Source organism: Varanus komodoensis, unplaced genomic scaffold (assembly GCF_004798865.1).
Source record: "Varanus komodoensis strain SLA01 unplaced genomic scaffold, ASM479886v1 scaffold11, whole genome shotgun sequence".
Classification (NCBI taxonomy): Eukaryota; Metazoa; Chordata; class Lepidosauria; order Squamata; family Varanidae; genus Varanus; species Varanus komodoensis.
In genome coordinates, this window is record NW_025335317.1 from 15,206,193 (window position 1) to 15,220,008 (window position 13,816).

General features: G+C 40.7%; 1 protein-coding gene across 3 annotated transcripts in view; it reads right to left on the reverse strand.

Moving 5' to 3' along the window:
- CTNNA3 (catenin alpha 3) overlaps positions 1-13,816 on the reverse strand; it is a 766,319-nt gene that overhangs the window by 37,740 nt on the left and 714,763 nt on the right. For all 3 annotated transcript variants that reach the window (XM_044420420.1, XM_044420417.1, XM_044420418.1), the window contains one exon: positions 6,232-6,413. In XM_044420420.1, the coding sequence (XP_044276355.1) occupies positions 6,232-6,413 (182 nt within the window). The remainder of the gene's footprint in view (positions 1-6,231; positions 6,414-13,816) is intronic.

The following is a 13,816-nucleotide window of genomic DNA, read 5'->3' on the forward strand; positions in this document are numbered from 1 at the left end:
CAGCCTGCACATCAAAACCAGCAGCCCCACCACCAGAAAGGTTTGAACTTCAGATACAAACATAAAACTGGTTTTCACAAGAGACTTCCTAAATAATCTGTTAGATAGTTGGCAAGCAACCGAGGGGCTTAAACACTAACATAAACAGGGCCAGAGAGATCCAAACAGTCCTTCGCTGATCCTGGCAGCCTGCAGTTTCAAAATGCAAGGCTAATATGCAACACTGATATATTAAAATGCTAATAGAATAGAATCCTTTTACAATTCACTTTTGAGTCCTAAGCTTTCACACTTCCTCCAGCTATATTTTCAATTTCCCCACCACCATCCGGGCTAAGGATCCATAAAAGTAGAAACTTAACATTTTGTTCTTTGATATCATTTATGACTTGAAAAAAAATCAAAATGTACAAAATATGTATTAAAGTCATATATTTCTCAGCCCTATGTAATCCTGATGGCACTTGACTCAATTTTTCTTTCTCCCTCTCCAATGTATTGGATTACAAGAATTTCTATATTATTTTCATATCACTACTTCACACTTCAGGACCACAATTCCCAGTAGTTTCCAGCCATCTGGGTTCACCATCAATTTGCTTGTACATTTAAAAAAGTATGTATCTGTTTATTTTACTGAGAAGGACACATATGGCATATGGCATTTGTCAGTAGTTAGCAGATTTCACACTTGTGGCTTATACATTGATATTTACTTGAAGCCAAAGTTCTAGCAACCAGAACCTAGCCTGGTGCAAAAGACATATACATGGAATTAAAGCATTCTGAGGCGTTCAAAATGTCATGCACAAGATCAAGAACAATTGCTCTGAGTATCAGAATTGAATTCAGCTCACAGAATTTCTGCACAAAAGCCCCACTCCTGCTTATCCTTCTGAAAGCTTTCTTCATTTCAACAGGATAATTTAGGGTGGTGGGGACCATTGTTACATAACTGGGATTTTTAAACTCCTTTATTGATCTGTTGTAAATCATCCAGAGTTCTACCAAAGAATACAGATTCACTTTCTGCCCATTCCTTGCTTGTGCAGTATGAAATGAATCGCTTTTCCTGTGCTTTTTGAAGCTTACTTGCAAAAGCTTTGGTGGAGAACTCTGAATGTGAACCAAAAATATATGACTGGGTATAATCAGTTGGACAGAGACTGAGTGAGTTACAGGTTGTTTCCACTGAAATTCTTTTAATGTGAGTCAGGACTATCTTGTCGGCAGTGTGAAATAAATTTGACTAATTTAGAAGGGATCCAACCCATTGTTTCTAGATAAAAGATTGCATTTGTACAGATTGACATGATATAAACTGTTTTGCTGGCTCCCAACTTGCAAGGACTTATGAGAACGGAACACAGAGAGCAGGAAGAATATCTCTTTATGCCACTGCATGCATTTAATCTCACAAATGGGAGACCAATCAGTGATGTGAATTATACAATGGAAGGTGAACATAAAACACGATGGGCTTGAGCCACGCTCTGCCTTCCGTGGCTTCTAAAGCAGCAGAACATTTCTGCTTGCAGAAAAGGCAAAGAGGCAATTTCTGCCAATTCCTGCCTCCGCCTGCAGTCCTCTTGCAGCCCTAGAAGGTTGGGGACCTTTCAGGACACTGTGGGAACTCAGACTGAGGGAACTCTTAGAGGGAGAAGCAAGAGTCACTTCAGGTCTAGGGTTTAGGAACTTTAGATGAGGACCGCTTGTGCCCCCTTCCTTCAAACGACCTATTCAGGACTGGATACTTTATTTCTCCCCTGTGCTTCTGCTGCTATCTTCCCTCCCACAGGATCATTTCCTCTCTTGCATGCCATCTTTATTCCCTTTCTCTTCCTCAGTATTCTCAGCTATATATGAAGATCAAATTATCCCTGCTGCATGTCATAAATGTTTGGTTCCCTATGCCTAGTCTAGTCTAGTCTAGTCCAACTGAGCTTAACTTCAACTAGCAAACCGCATCTCTTCCACTGTTGGGTTCAGTACGGGAGAATTGGCCAAAATTCCTTTCCCCGTCTCACTAGCCAAAAAATCTTAGTGAAAGGAGCACTCCTGATGTTGGAAAGAAATGCTGGATTTAGGACTTCCAGCTGCACTGGCTGCCAGTTGAAGCCTGGGCCTGATTCAAAGTGCTAGTATTAACATTCAAGCCCTAAACAGCTTGCAGCCATATAATCTGAAGGAGAGCCTTGTTCCACATGTTCCTACGTGGACCCTACGGTCATTTTTAGGGGCTTTTCTCCAGGAACCCCCTTCCGAAGGAAGGAAGGACGATGGCTACCAGGAGAATGGCCTTTTCAGTTGTGGCACCCCAACTGTGGAATGAGCTCCCCAAAGAGGTGTGCCTGGGGCTTACTCGCTATTCTTTTCCGCACCAAGTGAAACCCTTTTTGTTTTCCCAATATTTGAACTGTTCACTTTTTAAACTTTAGTTTTGATATTGCATTTTATTCTGTACTGCTGCTGTACCTCTGTGCTGATTCCGTTGTAATTACTGTGGTTTTACTGTTCTATGTTGATTTTTTCCTCTTTTTCTTGGTTGTGTGTTTTTAACTTTTGTTAACCACCCGAGAGTCTCAGCTATTGGGCAGTATGAAAATGAAATAAATAAATAAATTGGCTCGATTTCATTTCCTTATTCTGTACCTCTTGAACATCCTTCAAAGGTGGCACAACCAATCAGTGAAATGTTCGAAGGCTTTATACATTTTTCGGGGAAGCTTTCTAGTACTAGACTCTCCTTTTAGACTGCAGATTTTAAATGCAATGGCAGGTAAGGATGGGCTGTAGTAGTAGTATATCTCATGCAAATGCATCACAGATTTGCATATTTTTTGCATAGATTCTGTTACTGATTCAGGCCAAGTAGAACATATGGCAACATCTTAAGTATATTGCTTTATTTGACTTTCTAATTCTCCCAGAGTGTCCTGAAAATGCAGTATGGAGTTGTTTGGATAGAGAGTAATCTTAATCATTCCTCATTGGGGCATTCAGAAAGGACAGAAAAAGCTCTTTTCCTTATGAGCTATTTCATCTTTCCAGTAAAAAAGGGGAAAATGCCAACAATGATTGTTTCCCTTGCACCAGAAAGAGTTCCAAAAAGTTGGCACATTGGCCATGCTCATGTGTGTTTTCAGTCATGTGTCCAATTTATTAACATGTTAGGTTTTCTCTAATTTTCACTTCTGCTTGTTCGTTCGTTTGTTTAATACATGTATTTGTCACCGCATAGCCCAGAGGGCTTTCTGGGTGGTTTACAATAAAATACCATGAAATAAACAGTAGATCGCTACAACAAATAATAAAACAATAAATTCCTATAATAATTGCTGCAAAGTTTTGCCCTGTATTGAAGGTTGGCTGGGGGAATCCCTCTCCATTACAGAGTAGCTTTTTGAGTGTTGCAGGAGAATGCATTAGGAAGAGAACAATGGGAGTCGTGAAAAAGGAATCTGCCCTTTTTGGTTTCTGTTTCTCATTTTCCCAGTTTTAGCATTTCAAAATTTATATGCTTTTCTCCTAACATATGCAGGTATTTTAAATGAATTTATTTAGCTATTTATTAGATTTATATCCTGCCCTTTTCCCTTTCAAAGAACTCAAAGAATATTGCCTAATCTACACATTTTTGCAACAGTGCTTCCTAATTTTAATGTTATTTTCAACATGCACAGTTCTGAATACATTCCCCTTTTATTCACATTTTTAGGGATATTTTTGGTTGGAAATCTACTGGAAAATTTAGGGACCTGTGAATTTTGTTGGATAACTTAGATTTGCTTTGAAACTGCAAAGTGTGTAAAGGCTGAATTAACATGCAAAATTAATGAATTACTTGAGCTTCTCTAACTGCAAGTCCTGGTGCATTTGGAGAGCTTCCCACACAGCCCCATTTGGCCAGCCATGGATTGGTAAAAAGTCATAGTCATAATTCCACTGTCTCATGGAAGAAAATGAAAGGAAATCATCCCTGTGCCAGTCTCTTTGTACATAATGTAACCATATAATCTGCTACACCACTACTAGAACTTTTGCTTGTTGTGCCAGCAGGGCATCGCGTTTGCATCAATATACGGAGGGTCTGCAACATCGCTAAGACTTATTACTAAGCAGAGCCAAGGCTGAGATACAATATTAACATACAGTGTGCTGAAGTGAAGGCTAGTAACAAGAAGTGGGGTTTTTTGAAGGATGAATGGGAGGTGGCAGTCCATGAGAAAGATTCTCACTAGTTTCAATTTCCAGCCTTCATATCTTTGAAGGGTCTTTTTATCCAAAGGAAGAGTGAACAGCAGTGAAACAACTGCAGTTATCAAGATACAGGAAGTCCCCTACATACGAACGAGTTCTGTTCCAAGAGCACGTTCATAAGTCCGATTTGTTCATAAGTCCAACAAAATTACCCTAAGTACCCAACTAATACGATCAGCTATGTAGTACTATACTGTCATAGGTTTACAATGACACTGGACAACTTCTGTTGATGTCACTGAAGGACTTCCAGAAGCTATACTTTCGAGTACATGGCAGTGCAGAAGGGCACCCTTGTTTGTCTCATGGGTTCTTCCTCACATGGCATTACCATTAGGTTGGTACAACCTGTGTTACACTTTGCTGAACTCACCTCTCCCAATTATTACAGTAAAGTACACAAAAGCACGTTCACATCTTTGAAAGTTCACAGCTTGAAGGTTTGTATGTAGGGGACTTCTTGTATATCAAACTAGTGGCACTTAACTGGCAGAAGATGCTTTAATCTAGCAGAGGTTTCCATCAATTGAATACAAAAAGGCAATTCTTGGCCATTTCCCCCTCCCCCATGCATCCACCCATGCCATTTCCTATACTGTTCCTTCAACCACCCAGAGCAGATTTTGGGGGATGTGGGGGAAATCCAGGGAAGACAGGGAATCCTTAAAACTCATCTCCTTCCCTTTTCTGCTGATGGAAGCTGGGTTCATGCATAATGACAACCCAGAGTGTAGGTGAAGTATAGGCTGTTGTTGATATGTAGGTTGTTGTTACATGTAAAACTCTCCAACATGGTTTAGCTATGGGTTGTTAACCATAAACAATCCAGGTAGAGGAAGAATGGTTTCTGAAATCTGGTATATTCATAATTAACAATTCACAGTTATATCATTCTGCAGGGTATACAAATGCTAACAATCATGATTCATTGACAAACCTTACTCAGCCTATACTCTGGCTTTTCATTGTGTGAACCAGATATAACCCATACTTGTATAAAAATAGCTATTAGATGTACTCTGATCAGTAGACCTAGCCCTGATATACTACCAATTTGAGAAAAGTACAATATTTCACTAAAGCAACAACAGCCCACAGACACACCAGTAGGATTACACAAAGTCTATTACACAATCAATTTAAGGTTTCCTAATAATAATTTCTTCCCTCCAGAAATCCCTCAGAGCCATAATACTCTATTATAGATTTCTTCCCCACTACCACCACCTTCCAAATGCTCATCACCCTTTCCAAGCTGTATTGTCCCTGATTCATTGGGAAAAGCCATGATGTTTCAATGATTATAAGGCCAATCAGAAGTTGCTGATCTAGGCAGCCATGTGGTATAGTGGCTAATAGTTCTGGGCTAGGACTCAGGAGATGAAACTAACTGGACAACCTTGAGCCAGTCACAGACTCTCAGTCCATCCTACCTCACAGGGATGTTGTGAGAATAAAATTGAGAGGAAGCAGGAAATTAGGAAAGCCACCTTGATTTCCTTCAAAGAAAAATAGGTAGAATATAAATATAATAAATAAAAATAAATCAATGCTCAGAAACCACAGTGAAGAACGAATGCTGTATTAGTTCAAGACTCCCTGGTTTTCATATGATTTATTTTTAACCACAGACCTTCACTGCCGTTAGGTCATTCCTTTGTTTAACAGTGTTAAAAGGATCATCTAGAAAAATAACCCCAAGCAAATTAGAAGGAAAATGAAAAGGACAAAGATAAACATCACACTGCCTCTCCCTGGGTCAAGCACAACACAATGGTTTAAATATTCATCTTGGATTTTCAGTACTTCCTACTGAATACTTCGGTTTCCAGTTCTATTAGTTTTGACAGTCACTTGTCACCTGTCATTATAAGCTCTTTTGTGTTTTCTATCTTGAATATGACAATTGCTACTAGCTCTTACAAATACACACACACACACACATGTGTATATATAACCCTGCATAATTACCTTGTGAAGTCTGTCATCTCCATCATAATCACACACATCTGCTTCGCCAGAACAATGATGTCATTGCTGGTATCATCCCAGATTTCAATCTCCTCGTCCAGCTTACTCTTGACTTTCTTAAAGTCAGCCACTTGTTCAGCTATTTTTTCTTTCTCAGCCTCTGGCAACTGAGTCATCTTTGCCTGCAATGCAAGATCATTTGATTTGTAGAACATCTGCCTTTGTCAGAAGATGTCCTCAGCTTGTTGATACAAACGGACATTAACAAATGATGGCTCTGAATGAGATGTCATTTCAAAACAACTGCTGAGCTCTGATCCCTGTATCTCTGGACTGTATCTTTGCCCAGGAGCTGACTGGTCCTGATTTAGATACTTGCAGGATTTGAAATGGCACAATGATGTACACCAGGATTCTTCTTGTTGGGCCAGACAATCCAGCAACATGGGAAAAGAGCAGTTTATGCCTTCAGAGCCCTCAAGTGTGCTTTTCTACACTGGGTTTGAAAGCAACTATTCCCCTTAGAAAAGAAAATAAAGGATATACTTGGGGAAATAATGATGGAAGGACAATCTCTTCCCTATAAAAAAAGGTAAGTTTTGTTCCATTAAACAATTGGGTCCCTCCCTGTGCCCTCAGGTGTGACAGCATGTTGAGAATTAGCTTCTGCTATATTAAATATAAAATGTATTTATGTACTACATGTACAGTCCACCTTTCCATCATCTTCAAGGTTCTGCATGCAGTCATTCTCTTTTTTATCCCCACAACCCTCTCTAAGGGAGTTTAATCTGAAAAAGACTGAAAGGCCCAAAGTTACCTATTAAGCTCCATAGCAGAAATAAGATTTTGGACCTGGATGGCTTCAAGCTCAGTCTGACTGAGTCTGAGACTGAGACTAGGTGCTTACGCTAATGTATAAAGCCCTAAACGGCCTAGCACCTGGATATCTAAAGGAGTGTCTTCTCCCATATACACCTGTCCAGACCCTTAGATCATCAATGGACGTCCTTCTCTGTGAACCACTCCTGAAGGAAGTAAAGAGGATGGCTACAAGAGGAAGGGCCATCTCAGCTGTGGCACCCCGTCTGTGGAATCTGTTCCCCAGGAATATACTCCTGGCTCCAACTTTATGTTTCAGTGCCAGGCTGTAACTTTTTTACTGCCTCACCATTTTAACTGTTAACTATTTGGTTTTATATTGGCTTTTAAATTGTTTTGGTACATCTGGAATAGTTGTTATTATGTATTGAATCGTATTGCTTTGTTTATTGTTTATAATAGTTTCCTGCCAAATTTATTGTCCTAGGGAGGTTTTATGACAGGTCAGTCTATTTAAAATCTGTTTTTAAATTATTGTTGCATGGTATATTTTTAATTATTTTCTGTACGCTGTTCTGAGAGCGTTGTGCTAATCGAACAGTATAGCGATGCTTTAAATAAATAAAATAAATATACCAAACACGGTCACATCACTGACTATCAGATTTGTGGCACACAGGGCAAGATTCTTAATGCCACATTGCTCACTTTTGACAGCCTGTTTGCTAATAGGAAATATCAAGTCTTCAGAAGATCATGAGCACTAATAACAAAGAGTAGATTGGCCCTATATAGTATGAACTGCTATGGTAATGTGTTCATACTAAGATGGGGTGTACCCAGATTGCAGTTTCAGAAAATAAGACATGACTTTATGCATATTATATGTGACAATATACACAATTTTCACTCTTCGTGACACTGAGCAGCCCTCCTTAACAACTTCGACAGTGATACATTTCCCAGTTTAATGAATGTAAAGGTAAAGTTAAAGGTTTCCCCATGACATTAAAGTCCACACTTGTAGGTGGTGCTCATCTCTGTTTCCTAGCCGAGGGAGCCAGCATTGTCCACAGAGAGTTTCCGTGGTCATGTGGCCACCATGGCTAAACACCAGAGTGCACAGAAGGCTGTTACCTTCCCATCGAAGTGGTACCTTTTTATCTACTTGCATTTTTATGCTTTCGAACTGCAAGGTTGGCAGGAGCTGGGACGGAGTACAGGAGCTCACCCCGTTGTGCGGATTCAAACTGTTGACCTTTCGATCAACCAGCCCAGCGGCTCAGCGGTTTAATCCACTGCGCATACCACACACCAAATGCCTTTTCTCTGACCACTTCTATAGTAGCCACCTTCCAATTATTACAATGGTTAGTTATCTAGGGTACCATGAGGAGAAGATTAGGCACTATGACCTGGTGGTTACTCTGTGTGGGACAGCCCTTTAAAACTGCTAGAAGAGACTGCTGGTGAAGATGTGCATTGCTAGCTGCAGAACATAAATTGAACTCACCCTAAGAAATTTGATTGGCACTCAGTTAATTTGTTGCTGGGCCTAGTTCAATATGCTTACTTTGGCAGCGATATTGTGATTCTCTACTCACTTACCTGGCAAATAAGCAAGTCCTATTGATATTTATGGAGCCTGATTCTGAATAGGCACAAACAACATTAAAGACTTAAATGCTTTAGGTCAGTTCACCCCATCCTGACCCCTCCAGATGTTTTGTACCTAAGCTCCCATCAGTCCAAGCCAGTAGTTTTCAACCTTTCCACAGCTGGGGAAAGATGAAAACAGGAAAACCACCTTGGGGACCACTGAGGCAGAAACAAAAAGCACCATACTTATACTACAGCATCCCATGTATTAGTTTCCCAAACACAATGCCAGAAGGGAAGGGAAGGGAAGGGAAGGGAAGGGAAGGGAAGGGAAGGGAAGGGAAGGGAAGGGAAGGGAAGATTCTCCAAAACAACCAGAAACCAAGCAGCAAAAAATGCCAACAAAAGAATAATGTACCAAAATTAGTGCAGCCTGGCTCTCAGTCAGCTCCCACCAAGCTGTCTCTCCACTCCCTGGCCTCCCCCAGCAGGACTGACGCACCTCCGCCCCCTGAATGTGAGTGGAGCACAGCCTGCCCCCACACCAGTCCACAAAAATGGGATGCAGCATCCCCAGGGACCAGCAGGGAATCTCCCATGGACCGATGCCAATCCATGGACCACTGGTCCGAGCAGCGTGGGCAATGGTCGGGATTTACTGTCAAAAAATATGGAACAAGCTGGGTTCAGGAAGGCTGCTTTTGGGCCCGTAGAGCTCACAGAATTCTGTTATAGAGTACATCTCTCTACCTCCTGAGATCATGTGGCACAATCTTGTTCTGTGGATGTGAAATTCGAATGATGTCCACATGGAGCAGGGCTTGACGAGGGGAGCCAATGTGAAGAAATGCCTTGCACATAACTGTTCTTCAGAGTTATTAAAACTACCTGAAACCTCTTATATTAGCTGCTAGGAGAGTTAAAGTAGTTCTCAAGTCAGTTTTCTTTAATGTGTTCTATTAGTCAATATTACTCTCTGTTGTTTTAATGTTTTGTATTTATTTTTAAAAATATATTTAAATTGTAAACAAATGCAAATACAAAAATCATGTAATAAAGAAAAAATTCTGAATACACAAAATCAAGGAAAAAGGAAAAACATAAATCACCCTCAGTGCACCTCTCCACCAGGACCATTTTTCTGCTCTTTCAGAGATACCACCTTCCAACCAAAATTGCAATACATCTTTTGAGGATTTATTACCCTCCCATTTTATTAATACATATTCAATAAATAAACCTTATATATTATTCAAATCACTCTTCTTCACCTATCCTTTTTTCACCCTTATCTCACACATCAATCTATCATTAACCGCTATATTCCAAACTTCAAATAACCATTCAATTAACTGGAGATCCCCTTTCTCCTTCCAGTTCTTTACTGCTACCAATTTTGCTGATAAATTTATTATTAATCCTTTAATATGCAATTTCCAGTTCTTTTCACTAAAAAATAGCACCAATGCTCTTTCAGAATACACTTCAACTTTTAGATTCAATATTTTACTAGATTTAATGTCTTGTAATCTACCCAGAGCTGCTGGGAATGGGGTGGTACATAAAGATAAATAAAGATAAAGTAATTTAACAGAACTGGTGGGAAACTCACGATATTAGTGACAGAGAGTTTCTTATGCCCACTAATATAAACATTGGCTAAAGACAGGAAGCCCCAGTAGTGAAGGAGCAGTTTTCACTTACAATGCTGGAAAAGTAAGTGAAACCTCTACCCCAAACCTTCAGAAACTTGCCAAACATATTCCCAGAAGATGTGAGAAAGATAACTGACTTTCAGACTGTTATGTATCCCACTGATTGATTTAGTCTGATGATTAATGTTTTATCCACTTTTAAAACATTCCTTAAATAGCAATCTGTTAGCTACTTTGAGTTGGTTCTAAGTAGAAGGGCTACATGCAAGTGCTAAAAGAAAGAAACAATTGCTGTCTGGAGCCATTTTCAAGGAAAAAACATGACTTGCTTTCTCTGAATCACCCCCTCAAGACCAACTGCACCAGGGGCCTCCAGTCTTTTGGAGTGACCAATCACAATACATTCCATTCCGGAAAGTAACATGCCCAGGAAACTAAATACAGGGTAGAGATGAGACCTGTGCTCCAAAAAAAAGGGCAAAAATCCTACTCTTCTGAACAACAACAAAACTTCAGAGATGGATGGAGGAAAGCTTGGAACATGCCAGCCTCCCTAAGAAATGAAGAATAACCTTAAGAAATAAAATAAAAATCAAGAGGGTCCAGGAACTGGAAGAGCCAAGAGAGGTTGCTGCAGGTACATGGGGACCAGTGGGCACTATGTTTAAGATCCCAGAACTGCACAATGTGTTAAACCACTGAATGTGCTTAGGATTTTTTCTTACATGCAGAAATAGGGCAATTAATTCATTAAATTTATAAGCTGTGCCTGTAGTCCTGTACAGGCTCCACTATAAAACCAACAATAAAATAGATAAACGCCATAACATAGTAAAACATAGACATCTACATAGATTCAATGAAAGAATGTACAGTTATAGTAGTATAAAACCAGGGCTTTTTTTGTCATAGAATGCAACGGAACAGTGTTCCGGCACCTTTTTTTGATGGATTTTTCCAAGTGATTGTGAATCGCCCTGTTGGGCATAGCAGGTTGGTGGCAAAAATCATTAACATAGTGCCTGCGGGCTGCTTGTGTGTCGGCGCTGATTGTCGGCGCTGATTGTGAGGGCGCTGCTTGGCTTGGGACATTGCTCGGCTTGGAATCAGTCATGTGGTCACGCGCTGAGTGCTTACCGCCGGCAGCAACCATTGTGTAAAAGTGTGACACTAAGATGAGAGTTCCAGCACTTTTTTTTTTACAAAAAAAGCACTGTATAAAACCATCAATTAAAACTAATATATATTATCACTGGCAATCAATTATTAAAATGTCTGGAAAATAGAACAGTTTTTGCCTAGTGCCAAAAGGCTAGTAATGAAGGTGCGAGGTGAACTTCTTTGGGGAGCCTATTCCAGATGGTTAATCCTCTTTTCCATACTGTAGGATGTATGGAGATTCCCCCAGTGCAATTAGTGCCAGCAGCTTCCTTCCTTCTGCAAGTACCAGCTGGGGCACAGTTTCATCAGGATCACAGCAACGGGAGATCAGATCGGCCACTGCCCCAATCCTAATGCCGTGCTCCCTGCATAGCTAACCTCACCCCCACAAAAAAGCCCTAAAAATGCCAAGGCATATGAAATACAGTTATACATTAATATATTGCATGGTTCTCAGCCTAGCCGTTAATTTTGCCTCCATCCTCATCTTACTAAATAACTCTGGGATTCAGTTATGTGTACGGATATGGAGTTTGTTCCTGCTCACAAATCACATGGACACATCCTCTCTGCATCTGAAGGACCACAATTCTTGTCACATTTTTACTGTTGTCCAAATTTGTGCTCACATTCGAAAATGCATGAGGGCACGCAATGGAAATGCGGAAGGGAGAGCATTGCATTATGAAGCGTTAGTGGTATGCAGCAGTCACGGCTGTTTCTGTGCTTAATTAGCCAGCTACACTTTTCTGTTACTGCTGGACTGCTCCTTATTCTTGGATAGCTCTTGGCAGGGCTTCAAGGTCAGCCATCTGTTAAGGGCACGTTGTGCTCACTTAGAATATTTGCATTGCTTTAAGATATAAAATATGGCTTGGGATTCTTCCAGAAGAACCACAGTGAAGGGCAGACCATGGTTGTTACACAAGTACATCCATTTTCTTTTTTAGGGGGTTCTCAGTGACGGAAAGGGTGTAAGCATTGCTTATCCTGTCTGTGTTCTATAAGTAACAATAAACATGTTGTACAATCATTTGTTTGGTCATTCCTCTGGGATTCAGTAAAAGACTGGCAGCCCAGGGTCTATTTCCCAAAATGCACACTTGCATAAGTGAGTGCATAGACTTTTGTGCATTCTCTCCAATCCACATTTCCACACTTTTTATCATGGAAAAAGCACACTTGAAAAGAAATGCACATTTCTCCCATTTGGTCACATCTGGGAATGCACATGAAGTGCTGAGGAAGTATTTGGCAAACCTCAACAAACTCAAACACTGTCTGTTTGCCCACTTCCAGTTGTACATGTATAAAGATGAGAGATATTATAAATTATATTGGTAACTTATTTTACTGAGTGCTTGGAATTACTGCTTTTAGTGTTAGCATCTAACCTGAGCCCTTGAATGTGGCAGTAAAAATCCAATCTAGTAATGCTTTAGAAGGACCAAACCTGCTGAGCCCAGCTCAGTCTATCTCACACATGGTGCTCTCTGCTCTCAGAAGAAAACTCCAGTACATGACCTGCATGTGTGAAGGATGCAACACTCAGTAAACACAGCTGGCCTTTTAAGCATCTATTTTCCATCAAGAAACAAATCAGATTCTCCCCCAAGGCATGAAATGTGAACAAACCATTCAGTCATTTTCAAGGTCCATGTTCTAGTCTTCCTTTGACTTACACTTTAATTTCCAGGAACTGCCTGGAAGCCTGCATTCAGATCTCTTTTTAATGATCCTCCTCCTCCTTGCAGCTGTCGATGATTATACCATCTGCCAAAGCAGTCAGAATAAATGCTTGAGGAGGGGGACTGCTCCGAAATTGGAATAGCAATAGCCAGTATCTTTTTTTTTAAGCGCATGTCTAACATGTTCCAAGAGATGATAGTGTAACAATCTAGAAATCCATTTACTTCTGTAGCCACGGTGTGACAGAGCAAATCCTTCAGAACTGGGAGCACAGCTGAAACGTGGCAAAGCATGGCTCCCATTCCAGTTATCCAGTTCACCAGAGCTTCCTCTAGTGCGCCACCCTAAGTCTTCCCATATGAACAAAGAGGTACACTGTTCACCAGACTTGGAAACAGTGGATTGTAGCCAGGAACGTGCAAGTGGACTCCAGTTGGGGACTTTCAACAGAGATTTGCTCCTACGGACTACGTCTCAGGCCCATCTTGAGCTTCCTCCATCCTCAGGAGAGGCTCTTCAGGAGAAGAAGGGGGATTCAGTGGGGAAGACAGGGGCAAGATATGCCCCTTGTGCAAGGGGACTTGAATGCAGGCACTACTGGACACAACCAGACGTTCCCCTGGAAGTGCCACATGCCTTCCATCATTAAACAACACACT